Source organism: Canis lupus, chromosome 20, assembly GCF_003254725.2.
Source record: "Canis lupus dingo isolate Sandy chromosome 20, ASM325472v2, whole genome shotgun sequence".
NCBI classification, from domain to species: Eukaryota; Metazoa; Chordata; class Mammalia; order Carnivora; family Canidae; genus Canis; species Canis lupus.
The window spans coordinates 40,973,989-40,993,558 of record NC_064262.1 but is presented as its reverse complement, the minus strand read 5'-3'; the positions used below and the strand labels follow the sequence as shown (position 1 = coordinate 40,993,558).

General features: G+C 43.4%; 1 protein-coding gene across 6 annotated transcripts in view; it reads left to right on the top strand.

Annotated features, from left to right (window-relative positions):
- The first annotated feature begins 1,639 nt into the window (after window positions 1-1,639).
- The window catches only part of FBXW12 (F-box and WD repeat domain containing 12), a 33,519-nt gene continuing 15,588 nt past the window's right edge, over window positions 1,640-19,570 (top strand). For 4 of the 6 annotated variants that reach the window (XR_007404213.1, XR_007404212.1, XR_007404214.1 and 1 more), the window contains exons 1-7: window positions 1,640-2,718; window positions 3,850-3,936; window positions 4,931-4,968; window positions 10,234-10,302; window positions 14,024-14,069; window positions 14,565-18,083; window positions 19,104-19,222. Coding sequence is in view for 3 of the 6 variants with exons in the window: in XM_049097998.1 (XP_048953955.1) it covers window positions 18,029-18,083; window positions 19,104-19,222 (174 nt within the window). In the remaining 3 variants the exon portion in view is untranslated. The remainder of the gene's footprint in view (window positions 2,719-3,849; window positions 3,937-4,930; window positions 4,969-10,233; window positions 10,303-14,023; window positions 14,070-14,564; window positions 18,084-19,103; window positions 19,223-19,570) is intronic. The other 2 variants (XM_049097999.1, XM_049097997.1) reach the window with 2 other exon arrangements.

Genomic DNA, 19,570 nt, shown 5'->3' with positions numbered 1-19,570 from the left:
AATAGTTTTGAAAATGAATTAAAGAATAGGAAAACACACCAATAAAACAAAGGTGAGAGGCCAATATTGGGAGTTTTATCTTCTAAGAAAAGGAAGCAATCAGATTGCTTAGTCTCCTCTGGAGATGGTGTCAGATGGTGCACATGTAAGTCCACTGAAGGGAAGCTGTTTCACCAGACCAGATGGCAAAACAGGGAACTCCAGACCAGAGCGAAGAGGATGGAAAAGCTGAATCACAGCACTTCCACGAAGTAGGGAGACATGAGTGATGTCCAAGCAAAGCACAGAAACAGGCTTTAACATATCCAGAAATGCAAAAAAAAACAGATATAACCATATGTGAGCTATTTCTAGTAAACCAAGCATTAGAGACCAATTCTCAGCTGAGTCACAAATAGCCTCTCCTTTCAGGCTTCTTTCCATGATAAGTGATTGTCACCATTAAATACTTCTTTGTACCACCCACCCACCAGCTACCCAACTCACCTCTTCACTTCCATTCAGCGGCTAACTCATTCAAACCACCACACCCTGAAGAAATTGATGAAGAATAGGGAAGAGAGAATAAAAAAAAAAAAAAAAATAGCAGGGGTGGGAAATTATATTTAGGGGCAGAAATAACAATTAAAAACTATCCAAAAGGATCATTTGAATCTCTGTTCCTCCAAACTTACATCATTACATGTTCAATTATATACTGAAGAAAAGAAAATGGGCGGATTCTCGCTGATCACAAGCACTTTGAGTGTGAGAGACACTTACTGTATCCTTAATTTATCGGGCTCTGAGACAGAGAGAACAAAAAAGAATCTCCCAGTACATGCTATCGAAGTATGAGAACGCAAAGATTTTATTCCTTTTAATATGAGCAGAAAAATTATAAAGTTTCTAATATTTGTACATAAAAGCAGACATTTTTGTAAAAGATGACACAGGAAAATTGTAGAATTCTAAAATACTTTTTTTTTTTAAGGTTTTATTTATTTATTCATGAGAGAGAGAGAGGCAGAGACGCAGGCAGAGGGAGAAGCAGTCTCCACGCAGGGAGCCCAACGTGGGACTCGATCCTGGGTCTCCAGGATCATGCCCTGAGCCGAAGGCGGTGCTAAACCCCTGAGCCACCCGGGCTGCCCCTAAAATACTTTTAAAATGGGTATCCCAGGGGGCCCTGGGTGGCTCAGCTGTTTAGCCCCGCCTTCGGCCCAGGGCGTGATCCTAGAGACCCGGGATCGGGATCGAGTCCACGTCAGGTTCCCCACACCGGGCCTGCTTCTCCCTCTGCCTGTGTCTGCCTCTCTCTCTCTCTGTGTCTCTCATGAATTAATAAAATCTTAAAAAAAAAAAAAAAAAAGAATAAATAAATAAAATCTTTTTTAAAAAATAAAAAATAAATAAAACAGGTATCCCTGGGGCACCTGGGTGGCTCAGTGGATTAAATGTCTACCTTTGGCTCAGATCATGTTCCCAGGGGCCTGGGATCAAGCCCGGAGTCAAGCTCCCTGTTCAGCAGGGAGTCTGCTTCTCCCTCTCCCTCTAACCCTCTCCCCTACTCATTCTCTCTCTCTTAAGCTTTCTCAAGTAAATTTATTTTTATCTTTATTTTTTAATTTTTTTAAATTTCTTTATTCATGAGAGACAGAGGGGGCGGGGGCAGAGACACAGGCAGAGAGACAAGCAGGCTCCATGCAGGGAGTTGTGGGACTGGATCCCAGGATCACCAACCCCCCACCCTCCTCCAGCCAAAGGCAGATGCTCAACTGCTAAGCCACCCAGGCATCCCTAAAATCTTTAAAACAAAACAAAACAAACAAAACAGATATCCCTAGAAAAGTACCCCAAATGAAATCAAAGTAGTTAGGAGCAGAAGGGTCCAGCATATCTGAACCCCTTTCTGAGTATACCCATCCTGCAGAATATCCCATTCTCTCTGTGTTCTCAGAAAGTGATAGGACAGGAATGCCCAAATGTGTGTGCTTATTGATAGGAATTTATCCCAGTCCCAAAGCACACATTTAATGGAATATTTAACATGATGAGAGATTCTGAATCAGAAAATTGTTGAAGTTTGGGACATAGAACACAAGGCACAGAGCTAAGAAGCCTCGGTTTTGCCAAATGGTAGTATATTTTAAGATATTTGAAGACAGTGGGTATTCAAATATTTAAACTTTTCAAAGAAGTGGATGAGAGGTTGGGAGGAGAGAGAGAAGTGAGCAGATGGATGATGGTTAAAACTGCACAGGCTGCTAATAATAGAGACAGAATCAGAATATGAAGAGGTCTTGGTTTTCTGTCAAAGAGAGATACTTGTAATATGTGTCTGAAAGAGGATTTCAAGCACCTCCATTTTGACTTCAGTTGTACTTTCTAATTGATAAAATTCTTTCCAGCGTATCTTTTAATTCAGGCCAAAGATGCTGTGTGCAAAGCATCCCCCATGGGAACTGAAACTACCCCCGCAAGCAGTAAGAACTGCCCTGAGCCAGCAAAACAATGATGGTGACTGACCCCAAGATAGTGATCGACCTGACCTTCACTGGCCACCTGCAAGTACCCATTGACCCACATTTCCCTAATATAAACCTGGAAGTGTTTCCAGCACTTTAGAGATAGTCTCTGAGATGCTAATCTGCTGTCTTCCCCGTGTAGGTCTCACTGAAAGAAGTTCCTTTCTTGTTTCACCACCACCCGTCTCTCTGCCTTTGGATTTTGCCAGCAGTGAGTGTCCAAACCTGTTCTGTTTGAGACCCTAAAGCCAGGTGCTCTTGCATCCTGTGGCCCTGTTATGTTTCTATTGTAGGATGTTTTTTACAGTGAATCAGTGCTTCACTAACAGTACATGAAAGAGTAGGTAATAAATAATGACAAGGTAATAAATCATGATAAATAATGAAAGTGATAAGAATATCTCAAAAGTTTAAGAGAAGCCTACAGAAGTATCTATATTGAGGAGGGAAGGCAGGGTAGCAGCCCTGAATAAGAGAAAAGGAGCTGAAGATAAATAAATAAGCAAGAAAAATATAGAGCCAGGAATCCAAAACTGAGAAATTGAAATATAACAAAATATCAAATTATTATTAAATGAAAGACAATGACTCAGCATATAAGTTTAACTTCCAAAGGAATTGGTTTGGTAAAAGTGCTCCAGGAGAAATGACATGTGTGTGTTTATTATACAAAACATGTTATTTGTCTAAGGCAGTAAGTCATTGAATGCATGTTGAGCGCCAAGGTGATGGCAGATTGCTTGAAACAAAGTACAATGCAGCATGAACACACCAGCCTACGTGAAGTCTGGATGAATGTGTTGCTGTCCATATGGTCTTTGGACTTAATTAAAAATTGAGGATACAGGGCACCTGGGTGGCTCAGTGGTTGAGCATCTGCCTTTGGCTCAATTGTTATCTTGGGGTCCTGGGATCAAGTCCTGCGTCAGGCTCCCCATAGGGAGCCTGTTTCTCCTTCTGCCTATGTTTCTGCCTTTCTCTGTGTATCTCTCATTAATGAATAAATCAAATCTTTTTTAAAAATTGAGACAGTCTCTCTAAAATCTATATATACTGTCATTCTTCAAAACTTGACAAATCTCTTGTGTAAACAACACAGCACTGGCTGCCGTGATTGGCATGACTCTGATATGGTACTTCTAATGTTGCAATATCTGAGATCCCTTTGAGCTTAGAGAAGATGATGAGGGGATGATTTGGATGTGCGATGGGATAAGAGTGATTATAAAAGCCCAGGTACGAAGCCAGAAATTATCAGCTTTATAGCCAAAAGGGTGTGTGGTGAGGAGCAGCTAAACTCTGCATTGTAACTTCAGGAATCTCTGACCTCATCTCTTTCCAGAGCTGTGATTATCATGCCACCTGCAGCAGGAATGACAGTGGCTTCAAGGGAATATCATGCTAATTCCCCAACAAAGATTTGTTCAAGGTATTATTGTAAATGATTAATAGCCGTTAATGAAAATGCCCAACAAGACAGTCAAAATTAACTAGAAGAGAAACTTTCCAGTGATTTCCAGAGTGATGGGAAGCAGATATCCTCAGACACAGTAAATCAGTGTAGAGAATCTAATTTCACTTTCCAGAGAGAATTATGGTTCCTTTGAGGAATCAATTTCCCTGAATGTGTAATTCCATATACTTTTCTTCACAAATTTTAGATACTCAGGCATTTATGATATAAAGAATGAAATAGAAACACCAAAAAATAGTGCATAATGGGACTGCCAAGGAGGAAGTAATAAGAACGCTTTTATCCCCCTCCTCATGTCAACTTAACAAAGATATAATGTTTGATGAAATCCAAAACTGTTTAGAGGAAAATTAATATTACTACATCAAAGTAGCTCCTGAAGGAAACACAAAGTTTTGGGGAGATAGCTAGTTCCAGCAGCCTCGGTGGAATTATGGTTCTGAAGAATCTAGGAATGAAGGCAAACTGTTGTGTAGACAGCCCTATTAAATATGTTAGATATGAAAAGAAGGATGGTTTATCCTATCCTCTGGTGCCCATTTGTCTTACCTGATTATCCGGAGAATTTTCTGTGTCTTGTTCCTGAGAACCAATTAACATGATGCCATCATGTCATGATAATCAAAATCCCTTCTGATTATATTGTGACATAGAACAGAAAAGTTGTCATAGCCTCACGGAAAGAAAGTGAAGGTGAATGCTTTCTTATCCAGGCAATTGAAAATTGCTTTTACTCTTCTTTCCTGGTAGAGACAGGACAGACATACTGCTTCGACAGTGAGCTGCTCCTATTATATGGAATTCTATTGTCCCCACTGACACTAGGGAGCCCACTTTCTTGGTCACTTTCCTGTCCTCACCAGGACCTTCAGAGGACAAAAGCTCACCACTGAGTTTCTCAGTGATGTTGATACCTATTTTGCTAATACATTCTGTATTGCTTTTGTAGAGGAGTGATCTCTGAACCCTCTCCAGGACCATACTCAGGTGGGTTATAGTAATCCTAATCAGCTCCAGGACCATTCTAGTGGGTTCTCTGGAATTACACAATAATTCAGTTCTTTTTGTAAAAAGAAGTTTTATTTATTTAAGTAATCTCTACACCCAATGTGGGGCTCAAACTCCCAACCTCAAGATCAAGAGTCACACACTCTTCTGTCTGAGCCACCTAGGCTCCTCTGATATTTCAATTCTTATACATCCCTTTGCAGAAACTCTGACTTTCACAATTTGCCAAGGCAATTCCAGCATTTCTGCCTCATTACTGTGGCAACATCATGTCAAATCTTCAAAGAGCTCTCCCAGTGGGGTCAAGGGCCAGTGTCATGTGTCTTTACAATGACTATCTTGAGTCATTGTGAGTACTCTCATATCCATAAACACTTCTGTGCCCAGCCATTTCCATGGCAAGTGAAAACCTTCACTATGCTCTTCTGCACCTGTTCCCCCAGTGCCCATCAATACAAATGAGACATAGCATACAGCTCATTTGGTAAATCAGCTATTTCCTCACCAAGGCTCTACTGAGAGATCTGAATCTAGTTACTGGGCTAGGGGTCATGAAGGGTGCAGAAGTGGAATTTGAGGTGGGCAGACATCATCTTGTGAGGCAGCCATTTCAGGGGGCCTTTGTATAGCCTCAGGATAATGAGAGCCTGGTCTCTTCTTATAAAGGTAAGGTGACTGCTTCTATAGACCTAGAAGTTTTTTTTGTTTTGTTTTGTTTTTGTTTTTGTTTTTAGACCTAGAAGTTTTTAAGGGGAATCTAGAATTCAGTGGTCTCAGGAAGATCCAAATATACGTTCCTATGCTTGGTATCAGGGTCTTACTCCTTCAGCTTTAGTGTCCTAATTTAGCAGAGAAGACCTGTAAGGTCTGTGCATTGACATCCTTTTAATTCCACTGCACTTATAATTAAATCCTGGCCTTAATTTTAGCAGTCTGCCTTCTTGCTACAAGAAAGAAAGGTCCAGGGGCACCTGGGTGGCTCAGTTGGTTAAGGGTCTGCCTTTGGCTCAGGTTGTAATCTCAGAGTCCTGGGATCAAGCCCTGTGTTGGGCTCCCCACTCAGTGGGGACCCTGCTTCTCCGTCTCCCTCTGTTTCTCCCCACTACTTGTGCTCTCTCTCTCTCAAAATAAATAAATTAAATCTTTTTAAATTAAATTTTATTTTTTTAAATATTTTTTAAAAGAAAGAAAGAAAAAGAAAAAGAAAGAAAGAAAGAAAACAAAGGTCTGTTTAAATGCTGCCATGGTGGGATTCTTGTTCTCAGAGCATGTCCTTAGGTTGTGATTGGCCACTCTCTCAACTCTAGGGCCTTCCAATCATTTTCTTCACGTTACTGTTCAAAATCTAGAACTAATGCATAACTCAGTGCTTCACTTTCCATCTGTACCTCATCCCAGTTCACCACATATCTTTCTAACATTCCCAGCATGGCACTCCACACTAGCAAAACAGTCCTCACTATTATCTGACCTATACTTGACCCGTTACTATACCAATGGTCTTAGAATTGGTTCCCCCAAAGGAGATCCCAAGACAAGGACTTAAACAACATGCTTGATTTTGAAGATGGCCCCCAGGGGGAAAAAAAGAGGAAGTGGGAAATGAGACAAGAAAGGTAGAAAAGCCATCCACTGTGGCATTAACTAACAGGTTTATGCTCACTCCCATTGAGGGAATCTCTGAGAAGCTGTGTGGAACAAACTCAGAATCATCCCAGTTAAGTATGTGAGGCTGCAGCATTTACCCACCAACTCCCATGTCCCAGCACTTCAGGGGTACCCTCAGAAACTCCTCCCATCTCCCTGCTACGTGTCTGTGCAGCCAAGCAAGTTCATGTGGTACTTCTCGAGTACCAGAAAGTCTTACTCAGAGAAAAGATGCCCATGCCTGGGATATGAAGATAACAGCACATTGGGAAGCCCTCTTGCTTTACAGTTGTAGGTGAACTTGGGTGGGCCATGGGGGTGTAGAGGGGGAGACAACAGTGTATGTATGATACACATCTCAATGCAGTCAGTAGACGAATCACAGGTTCCATTTCCAAAAGGACTATCAATGGAGCTAATCTAGTCCTTTTATTGGGGACCTAAGAAACTTGCCAAATTGCTTAGGGCAAGTTCAGAGAGTCACGTTTTCTCCAAATCCTTATTAATTTTAGGATAGGTATTTGCCCATTGAAACGTGTTTAACAGGACTCTTTAAGGTTATGAGATCATACACATTAGCAGTGGGCATTTCCTCCCATATGGTGCAAGAATTGCTGATTTTCTTTCACCAGGAGGGTGAAACTAAGCAAATTGAGATAGATGGAAACATCTAATTATGGAGAGAAAATTATGAGTTCTCAAATTATTTTTTTATATGAAAGAAAGTATATCAATCATAAAGTACAATTATAATTTTTAAAGGCTGATATTAAGAAAAAAAGAATATCATAGGTAGCTCCAAAAAAGATTAAAAAAAAAAAGATTTTATTTATTCATGAGAAACATAGAGAGAGAGAGGCAGAGACAGAGGCAGAGGGAGAAGCAGGCTCCATGCAGGGAGCCCGATGTGGGACTCGATCCCGGGATCGGGATCACGCCCTGAGCCAAAGGCAGATGCTCACCGCTGAGCCACCCAGGCATCTCCAAAAGACAGTTTTTAAAAAAGATTTTATTGATTTATTTTGAGAGAGAGAGAGAAAGAGAGCACGCACATGAGGGGGGGGGGGTGGCTGGTGCAAAAGGAGAGGGAGACGCAGCTCCTCACTGAGCAGGGAGCCCGACGTGAGACTCCATCCCAGGACTCTGGGATCATAACCTGAGCCAAAGGCAGATGCTTAATCAACTGAGCCACCCAAGCGCTGCTCAAAAGACAGTTTAAACACCAGTTTGTTATGGGTTGTCAGAATTTCCCACCAGGAAAACAGTGACATTACATTTTCACAGCGGAGTAGGGCAGCCCGTGTGGCTCAGCTGTTTAGCACAGCCTTCAGCTCAGGTTGTGATCCTGGGGTCTCGGGATCGAATCCCACGTCGGGCTCCCTGCATGGAGCCTGCTTCTCCATCTGCCTGTGTCTCTGCCTCTCTCTTTCTGTCTCTCATAAATAAATAAAATCTTAAAACAACAACAACAACAACAGCGGAGTATATGCCATATGGAGAAATATAGCAAAACCATCTTCCCCTTCCATAGCATAGAGGTATCACTTCCCTTTGCACCTAGGTAGGGTCATCTAAATGCCCATGGGCTGCCACACACACCACATCCTGTGTGTGACTGTGAACCAAAGGAAGTCACAAAGCCCAGAAAAACTGACCCATCTTGGTGGGCGGGGCTACCAAGTCTCACTGTACCCCCTTACACCAGGCATAAATAATCAGACTTGTTTTGCCAACCTTAGGCTTTTCCTTTCTCTCCCCAGAAACAACCACTCATTAACACTCAAATTTCTACCAGCTGTCTATAATTAAGCCCTTTCCTAATTTGCCCATCTTACCCCAGAATAGCAAAAGTCGATTTTCTTCATAGAGTTGTTCAGTAACTGGCAGTAGTCACTTGAGAAAGCCCTGTGGAGGCCTCATCTTGAACTCAATGTGCCATCAAATATTTTTCTGGAAAATGTAGATCTGTTCAGAAAGACAGGAAATAAGTAGGGATTGCACAGCAATACATATTATACATTCTTGGATATTTTGTCTAATTCTATCAAGAAAAAATATCTAATTCTACTGTGTTTTTCTCATGAAAGGATGGGAAAATATAAAACACAACTAAACCTCTTCCAACTTATAGATGGATCTCTGATTGTTACTTCATTCTTCATTTATGTTGGATGTGACTCATGTTTATCTTGCCTTTTGGCTGATTGCTTCTGAGACAAAATGAGCGTGTTTGGAATATGTCTAAAATTCACATACCCTCAAGAGGAGTAATTTTTCCCTAGCTTTGTCAGCATCAGAGAAATGTAATTAAAAACAAAATCTCCCAGGGCGCTTGGCTGGCTGGGTCAGAAGAGCATATGACTCTTGATCTTGGGGTCATGGGTTTGAGCCCCATGTTGGGTGTAGAGATTTCTTAAAAATAAAATCTTAGAGAAAAAAATCTCTCAACCCAGGAAACCTTTACACAAAGGTAGAAGAAAAAGAAATTTCATTATTGAATAAGCATCAAGCCAGAATGTGATAGGGATCACAGGCAGTTGCAGAGAGATTACAGACAGAAAGGAATCTTACTGTTTTAGATGATCAAGCAGCTACAACCCATTCTGTACATGTTCCCAAGATAGACAATAAATGATTAGTCATCCGGCAAGAAGAATTGACAGCATGATTTATTACATAGTTCTCCCTGAATTCATCTGATAATGGGGTGACCATCTGTGTCAGTTCATTGGTTTTATACAAAAGAAAAATAAACTCTTATCTTCATGACAGGAGATGTTTTTTCAACCAGGAGCAAGGTACCCACTAAAGGTAGGTTCCTGCCCTCCCACAGAAACTGAGAGATAGGGGTGCTATCTCTCTGAATATTTACATTTTAAAGGGATGGCTCCCAGGTCTTTGAAAAAGACATTCCTGGGTCATAAAGCTGGCAAGAGTCTTATTTATTTGTTTGTTTGTTTCCCAGTATAGTTAACATACGGTGCTATATTAATTTCAAATGTACAATAGAGTGATTCAACAATTTTATACATTACTCAGTGCTCATCGCAGTACGTGTACTCTAGCAAGATTCTTATTTAGCTTCTAAAAAGATTTTATACACTTTGGAGAGACAGAGAAAGAACTTACAATTGCTAAATTTCTAAAGTTAATGCTCTAAAAGGAAAGGGAAGGAAATCTCTTCCTTTATCTTCAACAGGGAAAATTAAGCCTTGTTTTTCATTTGTATTTGTCCTTACATCAGGACATGTGTTAGCCATGGTTGTTAGCAACCGTGGCATTCAGAGTACTTGCAGTTCTCATCAGCTTAAAATGGATTCATCCATTCCTTCATTCATCGTGTTATAATTAAGTCTTATGTTTCCAGAAACAAGCCTGGACTTTGTTGGTTCAGAAGTGAGTTAGACAGATTCCTTTTATCAAAGAAATTATATTCCTTTGAGGGAGAGAGACAATAAAGAGATAAACAAATAAATATACTTAATTTATTTACAAGTGAATTATAGATGCTGTTAAGGGTATGGAAACAAAATAGCAAAAAGGACCAGACTTGATGGGAAGTGTTATTTTAGGAAAAACTTCTGTTTTAAATTTTAGGAAAAACTTCATGTGGAGGTAGTATTTGAGCTGTGATGTGAAGGAAAAGATGGGGTACTACAAGAGAAGGTGAGAGTCACAAGCAAAAGAAATTGAGAAAAATTTTGAGATTTTTGGCCTGAGCAAGAGAATGAATGTAAGTGACAGTTACGCACGGGGACACAGGGAAAATGTACATTTGAGATGTACATTTGAGTTTGAGATGCCTTTAAACATCAAAGTATAAATGCTAAGAAGACAACAGGCGACATAGTCTTAAACTCACATAGATGCCTGGGAAGGATATATAAACATGGGAGTCATGAGTATATAGACATCATTTAAACCAGGAATCCAGACACCCTTTTCTGGCTATGACAGAGTGGTTGGTGGAAGGCTCATGCTCCCACAAAAACAAGATTAAAAAGGAAATAAGATTTTAAGAAATGAATTTGTATGACATCATCAGAAAGCCGCCTAGGGAACTAGGTTTTGAGTGGGCAGATGTCAAAAGGAAGTGAACCAGAATGAGAGCCAAAACTCTTTATCTGATTTTTGTCTATTGGCACGAGGCTGTTAATAGCATGAGGGTGCCTGAAAACCCCGGTGCACAGAGGTCTGGGCAGTGTTTTGCTAAGGGTCAGGGGAATAAGCATAAAAAGTGGCGAGATTGAAATTTGTGGATGGCAATTTGTGGATTCGGGTGGCCAATATTCCAAGGAAAGGAGGAAGAGGATGAAACCCCAACATAGGATCCCTGGGTGGTGCAGCGGTTTGGCACCTGCCTTTGACCCAGGGTGCGATCCTGGAGACCTGGGATCGAATCCCACGTCGGGCTCCCGGTGCATGGAGCCTGCTTCTCCCTCTGCCTGTGTCTCTGCCTCTCTCTCTCTCTCTCTCTGTGTGACTATCATAAATAAATAAATAAATAAAAATTAAAAGAAAAAAAAAAGAAACCCCAACATATGATTTGGGTTCTCCTTCCTCTTGAGGCATTTGCCAAATTCTTGGACTATATTGAGTAGAGGAATAGAAATTGGACAGAAGGCCTCTAAAACAGATCACAATCTCTCAAGGCTAAAGAGGAAAACATCAAATTTCAAGACCAAACAAAGCATAGGGACCCTTATAAATGCACTACACTTTTAGTTGGGACATCTCAGGGTGCACTCCACAAGTCACCAGGTGATTCAGAAGTAGATGGAGCCTTAAAATATGGCAAATCTGCCTCCTGTCATCTCAGTCCCTAACCAGATTAGGATAATCTTCCCCTGGCTCTGTGAGTAGTGAATAAATGTATTGCTTAAATAGATTGATGGAACATAATACTGAATCCAGAAATAGACCCACATATATTATAATCACCTGATTTTCGACAAAGGTGTCAATCAACTGTAATAGAGAAAGAATCACCTTTTCCACATGTGGTGCTATGTCAGATGGGAATCGGATGCATGGAAACATTATTTCACAATGAACCATAGACTTAAATATGAATGGCCAAAACAACAAAGATTCAAGCAAAAAAGTAACTTTATGGTAGGCAGATGTACCTGAAAAAGGAAAAGAACAGTTTATTAAAGAAATAACTGATGAATTGGACTTCAATAAGGGCTTCTGTTTATCAAAAGTCAGCACTGAAGGGCACAGGGGAATTTGGGGCAGTAATGGACCTGTTCTGTACCTGATTATAGTGGTGGTTATACAGTTGTAGGGGCAATCAGGTGAATTCACTGTCTTGGGCAGAGAATGCTAGCTGTACTAAAAGAGGAAAGGGGGACACCTGGGTGGCTTAGCAGTTGAGTGCCTGCCTTCAGATCAGGACGTGATCCTGGAGTCCCAGGGTCGAGTCCTGCATCGGACTCCCTGCATAGAGCTTGCTTCTCCCTCCTATGTCTCTGACTCTCTCTGGGTCTTTCATGAAGAAATAAATAAAATCTTAAAAAAAAAAAAATAAAAGAGGAAAGGGATTATATCCTCCAAAAGTCCCAGATCCTAGTTGGCTTGTACCATGAGGATCAGCAGGTTAAATATCCCACATACCTCAGCTCTCTGAGCCTCAACGTATCCTTCTTCTAGGAAGAAAATAGAATAGAAATGCCCTTATTGGTCACTGGTAAGATTTAATGCTTAGAACAGTGGCAGTCAGGTAGGAAGTTTTGAAAAACTCTTAAAGCTCTTGAAACATCTGGTGGATGAACAAAGTGACAAACCATGAACTGTCTTTGTGTATTTTCTTTGCACAGTTCCAGACTCTCCCAATCAGGAGAGTCCCAGCCCGGCATCGGGGCCCTCAGCTTTCCTGTTAGACTACCATAGCTCTGCCCCAGTTGTCTCTCTCCCTGCCTGGGTCTGCACTGGGTGCCCGGGTGTGCATGGTAGATACCACAGGAGCCACCTGTCTTCCACCTGCCCAGCACCACACCCAAGACAAGGGCTCAGACATGTGAGAACCTCAAGGTCCATGGGTCACATGCCTTTTCCTGAGCCCACCCAAGGGCACCAAACACAGGATTATTTAATGAACACAGAAAGTTTCCATTTTCAAAGCCCTTCATGTGGCTTCTTTTTTTATTTAAAAATTTTTTATTTAAAGAAATTATTTTATTTGTTATTTATTTGAGAGAGAGAGAGAGAGAGATCATGAGCAGTGGGGAAGGGCAGAGGGAGAAGCAGACTCCCTGCTCAGCAGGGAGCCTGATATGTTACTTGATCCCAGGACCCTGGGATCTTGACCTGAGCCAAAAGCAGACACTTAACTGCTGAGCCACCCAGGCACCTCCCTCTGTGCAGCATCTAGACTCAATGCGTGCAGAACCAATGTCCTCCTATTCCTCAGACCCATGTCTCCTGCAGAACACCTGATCTCATCACCTCGCCTTCTACCTGCCCAGCCTCAGCACCTCTGTCTATGGACCTCTCTGTGGACCCAATGCTCTGCATAAAAGTGTTGGGGCCTACAGATCTGCTTCCCCTTCTGCTATGACTCTTGGCCTTGATCCTCACTCCCCATTCCCAGGATTCCTGCCTTAGTCCATGGCAGCCCTGTTGTTCCACCAGGATCATTTGAGGGCCCACCCCAATCCTCTGGCAATTCTACATACTGTTCAGACACACATGATTACCCTATGCAGTGCTGCCTGAGATCTCCTGTCCAGACTTTATTCCCATCCCATGTTTCCAGGTGCTCCCATTGCTTCCCCCCCCCCACCACCCCGTTCCTGTCCTTTACCTTGTCTTTACTGGCTCCTGTGTGGCCTTAGGAGATCCATGACCATCCTGTAAAATGAGATTCAGTATGGGAGATTCATTCCATGCTTGGGTAGAATGCAAAATGAAAAAAGACCCTTGGGTGGCCCAGGGTTTGGTAAGACAGTGCAAGGACTAAGACGTGTTCACAGTGGGTAGGGGAAGGAGGGAGTAGTGGCACTCATGCCCTGGATTTGCTTGCTCTGCACCTGCTAAGGCCCATTCTGGCATGAAACAGCCCCAGATTCCTCACATGGATGAGGAGGAGAATCCCATGTTGCGTGACCTCCCCAGGACATAACTGGGTGGGGGCAAGGCTCCCCGCTGATGCAAGGCTGCCATACTTTCTTTGTACTCGAAAGTAGCCCCATAAGTTGGCAGGCAAAAAACAAATATTTACTCAATGCCTTCTGGGTGCCAGGCACTGTGCCAGGTCTCTGGACATATCAGACAAAACCTCAAGAGGCTGGGAGCTCAACAGAAAGCCAGAGAGCTATTGCCTCACCTCCCTGGAGCTTGCCAACCTAACCCTACTTATACTTTCTGTCTCTTTCTCTTCTAGACGAGTCAGAGAAATCAGGAAAAGTTAAGCCCGAGTTCTCTCTCTGGTGAGCCCCAGTGCTTAGAAAAGGGACCACAAAGAGTAAGCACACATTCAATATTTGCTGAGTGAATGAGGTCTTACAGAGCTGAACCTGTGACCAGAGGGATGCAGTTTAAAATCATGAGAGACTTGGGGCATAATGGTTTGGGGGAGCAGGGGCCTCCAGGGCATAAAACATGAATTGCAAATCTTAGGTGCCATCTGTGCTCTCTCTCTGTCCCACCCCAGATCTTTGGTCCCTGAGGAAAGAGATTTTGCACATGTCTTGCACCCTGGCTTTTGTGTCTGCTGCCCAGAGGACACGCCTCTGGTGATAGCCTGGCTCTGGTGGCCAGTGGGGCTTGTGTTCACAGGTTCAACAGGAAAGTAGCAAAGAAGGAAACAGTTCTCAACTGGCTGGCACCCTAAGACTCAGCACAGAGGAAGCAGATAGAAACACTTATCTTCCCCTGAAAGAGGTATATTTCCACATTTAAAAAATTTTTTAAATTTATTTTAGAGAGAGCGCATGCATGCGAGTGCAAACAGGAGCTGCAGAAGAAGAGAGAATCTCAAGCAGATGCCAAGCTGAGCACAGAGCCTGATGTGGGGCTTGATCTCATGACCCTGAGATCACAACATGAGCCCAACTCTGCCACTCAGGCACCCCTATTTGTACATGTTTGAAAGTTGCTGCTGGAGGTTCAGACTTCCAATTAGCCTGAATCTATTACTGACTGAGATCCTCCCCTTTGGGATACTGACAGGTTATGGCACACCCTCAACTACTAGGAGCCCCTCAAAAGAAAGCAGCCTACTTGGATAATCGCCCGAGTTTGAGAGAGAACCAAGAGATAGGGCATGGTTGATCGATAAGGTTAATCTCCTACATGAGGCCTTGCCAAGACTGGCAGAGGTGGCTGTTTTATCTGATGCTTAAAATTAACACAGGGAGTCAAGGAAAATAAAGAAACAGAGGGATATATTCCAAATGAAAGAACAAGATAAAAACCTCAGAAAAAGACCCTAATGAAACAAAGATAAATGATTTACCTGATCCAGAGAAGAAAGGATGAACAAAGCGAGAATACCTCATTGCTTTCAATGTCAATTTTAATGCACATTTGTTGTATAAACACAGGGACACCTGGGCTGGAGGCAGGCAGAATGAAGAACCTTGAAGTAATTACAGGAATGTTCAATTGGGGGTGCCTGGGTGGCTCAGTCAGTTAAGTGCCTGTAGCTCAGGTCATTATCTTGGGGTCCTGAGATTGAGCCCTGACAGGGAGCCTGCTTCTTCCTCTCCCTCTGCTGCTCCCCTTGCTTGTACTCTTTCTCTCTCTGTCAAATAAATAAATAAAATCTTAAAAAAAAAAAAAGAAAAACCCACAGGATTTTTTAAAAATTTAAATTCAATTAATTAACTTATAATATATTATTAGTTTCAGAGGTAGAGTTTAGTGATTCATCAGTCTTCTATCATACCCAGTGCTCATCACATCATGTGCCCTCCTGAATGCCTGTCACAGCAGCTTCCCCACCCCCAAATCCACCTCCCCTCTGGAGACCCTCAGTTTGTTTCCTGAGATTAAGAGTCTCTTATGGTTTGTCTCCCTCTCTGTTTTCATCTTGTTTTATTTTCCCTCTCTTCCCCTGTGATCCTCTGTTTTGTTTCTTAAATTCCACACATGAGTGAAATCTTATAATTGTCTTTCTCTTATTGACTTATTTCACATAGCATAATACCCTCTAGTTCCATAGGATTTTTTTTCTTTATGACAATTTCTTTCACTTTAAACCATATTCTCTTCAAACCACAGAATGAAAAATGTGTCCTCCCATAGTTGTCAGGTTTGTACTTTATGGGCCTGTCAATGTGAAAAGTTTTCCATTGCAAATTCTGAGGAAGAGGACATTTATCCCTGAAAAGCCCAGTCTGGTTTTGGATAATGGAGTAGATAATGTTATAGGGAAAATGAGGCTTCCAAGAACCACTATTGTGGATTAGGCTGGAGGCAGCAGTTTAATGAAGGGGTTGTCACCACTGAGCCTCACATTGGAATTCATAGAGAATACTAGAATCTTTCAAGTTCTCGGAAGAAAAGGATTGGGTCATGAGAGAAAGGCACTACTTGTGGGAGCCATCTCTGAGGCGCCTTGTGCCCTTAGCATGGGCCTCTATAGGGAAGTCTGTGTGGCCCATGCTTTCTCCTTCTGTCAGAAAAAGGAATGCACAAAAGTGGAAACCCCAGGACTGTGTTAGTGCTAGGAGATAGGCCCTGCTGGCCCGATTCCACATCCCAAACTAGACCTATAAAGATGCCAAGTGGGGCACCTGGGTGACTCAGTTGGTTAAGCTTGATCTTAGGGTCCTAGGATCGAGCCCCATGTCCGGCTCCCTGCTCAACAACTCCCTCTCTCTCGCAAATAAAAAAAATTAATTGTTTTTTTTTAAAGATTTTCTTTATTTATTCATGAGAGACACACAGAGAGAGGCAGAGACATAGGCAGAGGGAGAAGCAGGCTCCCTGGACCCCGGGATCAGGCCCTGAGCCAAAGGCAGACTCGGAGACTTGAATTTAATGAATGTGTGTCCGTCAAAATTTCCTAGAGTTCTGACAAGTTCATCAGCACCTAGAGCTGCCCCAGGTCCTGCACTTTTGTTCAGATCACAGTAGCAAAGAGAGGTCGTGTTAAACAGTGACCAGTAACAGGTGAGTGCTGGGAGGGATGCCCTCCAGCGTGGCTCTGGCCCCAGGGAAGAGGCGAAGCAGAGGGCAGCCTGCAGCTGTGCACACCTGCAGCCTGTTTCCATCAGAGCCAGATGAGCCTCGGGTGGAATCCTCCCGAGTGCTGCAGACTTGGGCCAAGCCTTTAAATTCGGAGCCGGAGAGGAGCCTGAACGTAGGTTTTGCCCGTGTGAGATGGAGTTTCAAGTGCCTGACGTGCCGCTGTTGAAAATCTTCTCCTTCCTGGATGCATTCAGCTTGCTCCAGGCTTCCCAAGTGAACAGGGTAAATGCCATCCACGACCTGCTGTGGGATCCGCCCCACCCTCCTCCCAAGTCCTTGCGCAGACTCCTTTCACCTCAGTCCCTGGCGTTTCACCAAGTCCCAGTTCTTGGCGAACCCAGCCTCGGACCCATAGAGCTGCCCTCACTGCTCACATTTGCCCTGTTTCAGGCTCATCCAATCAGCTCCCATAAATCCAGGTCCCTGGATTTCCATTGCTTCTCTACAGTACGTTGAGCACCCATTCGCAGAATAGCAGGGTGATGCACTGGGTGTTGGGGGTTAGTATCCTCCACTCTGAGGGCCTCACGTTTCCTTAAATGAAAAAGACAAAGGGATACACAGGAGTCCCTGTGCTGACTAAAGGGTCCCATAGTTCCTGTGTCAAGTTCCCAAGTTTCTCCTGCTGAAACCCCAAGGGATTCCGAGGGCCTGTCTTAGCCAAGATGGGCCTCTGCTGTCCTCAAGGTGTCCCAGTCCCCCCCCAGACTGGGAGGGCTTTGAGAGCCCAGATGGTGGCTGATTAACCAATAGGTGCCTTGCTCCTACAAAATGATGGCAGAGGAGGAGCCAGTGTTTGGGTATTGACTGCCTGCTTACCTCTTCCTTTGTCTCCCTCAGTGTTGGAATAGGGTTGCAGAGAATGATCACCTGTGGAGGTAGGTGAGCACAGGAAGGGAAGGGTGGGAAGACAGGTGGCTCTCATGGGAGGTGGAGGGCATCCGAGTGTGTACCAGGAAGGCCTGTAGGCGGCTGTCCCAGGAGAGGCCTGAGTGAGACTTACAGTGAGGAAAGGGTTCATGAGACCAGGGCTCTTGAGGCGGTGAATTGACCGGGGGCAGCCTGGGGGGATGATGACTCTGTTTCCAGGAACCTGTGTCTGAAGAAATGGAGCTTCTGTAACTTCTCCCAGTGCCTGGGCTCACTGACGTGGAAGCAGTTCTTCCTCAAACAGAGAAAGCAGGAGTACCGGATGGCGTTGGCGAAGCCAGAAGACTTTACCTTCAGAGAAGCAAGTGGGAACCTCGGTACAGGGAAAGGGCTACCTTAAAGGAACGGGACAAACTTATTTTAAGAAATGCCTATTCTTTTTTTTTTTTTTTAAGATTTTATTTATTCATGAGAGACACACACAGAGGGAGAGACATAGGCAGAGGGAGAATCAGGCTCCACGTGGGGAGCCTGACATGGGACTCGATCCCGGGTATCCAGGATCACACCCCAGGCTGAAGGCAGCGCTAAACCACTGAGCCACCGGGGCTGCCTGAAATGCCTATTCTTGAGGTGCCTAGGTGGCTCAGTGGTTGAGCATCTGCCTTTGGGTTAGGTTGTGGTCCTGAGGTCCTGGGATCGAGTCCCTCATCAGACTCTCCACAGGGAGCCTGCTTCTCCTTCTGCCTATGTCTCTGCCTCGCTCACTCTCTGTGTCTCTCAGGAATAAAAATCTGAAAAAAAAGAAAAAAACAGTATTCTACACACACACACACACACACACACGTGTCTTCATTCAGTGAAGAGAAAATTAAAGCTTAATGGGACCAGGTTGCTGTGATAGCTGTCAGGGTCTCCCTGCATCTTCTCTTGACCCCCATGGTCTATGGTGCATGGAAAAACCAGAGTGATCTTTTTATGAGATCCGATCAGGCTCCTGACTCCCTTTCTCCAAAGGCTTCCTGTCCCTCCTAGAATAAAAACTTTAAACAAAAAGGAAACTTAAATAACAGAGCTTCTACCATTCACTTTACTCCTAGTACCTCTTCTAAAACTCTGAACAGTTCTCCTATGGAGAGCTCTTTATCCCCATCTTATATGTATGGAAACTGAAATGAAGGAGGAAAGGCAAGTCAGCCAGCGTCTCCCAAATGGCTAATCTGCCATTTCCATGTTTGGATGACTCTGGAGCCAGATTCTTCTCTTCTCCATAATTGTTTCCCAAACTCTAAGAGAGCGCAGGAGAACCCACAGTTATCTTTCCAGAGTCCTCTTTAATTTGATCAGATCATCCCTCAATCATCTGGTGGCCAAGTGTTGTCTGTGTTTCCTTCTAGGAATCTTAGGACCTATGGCTTATCTGTCAGGAAATGACCACACAGTGGGTGGACAAGAGAAGTCAGTCATTTGCACGGTGTCATCAAAACACGTGCTTTGTACCTGGGACGTGCAGGAGGTGAGTCTGGCCAATGAGGAGCACAAGTAATGCATGGTCGTATCCATCTTGTTCCACACAAGAAACAAGTGCTGGGGTGGGGGGTGGAATGATACTTGGAATTGGTAACAGAAGCAGAATTTCAAATCAGGTCTTCTAGCTGGTAATCTGTGACCTTTCCACTGAAACTGTAGACAAAGAAAATTTACTTTTTTATGTGTTTCTATATATAAATCTGTGCAAGGATTTATCTTCTATCAGTAACGTAGAATGGCTGTGAAATAAACTTTGGGTGTTGTGCATCTTTGTGACCTCTTTGTCTATGGTTGGCATTTGTCACGTTGGCTTTTTCAGAGAGTGGTCTCTAAC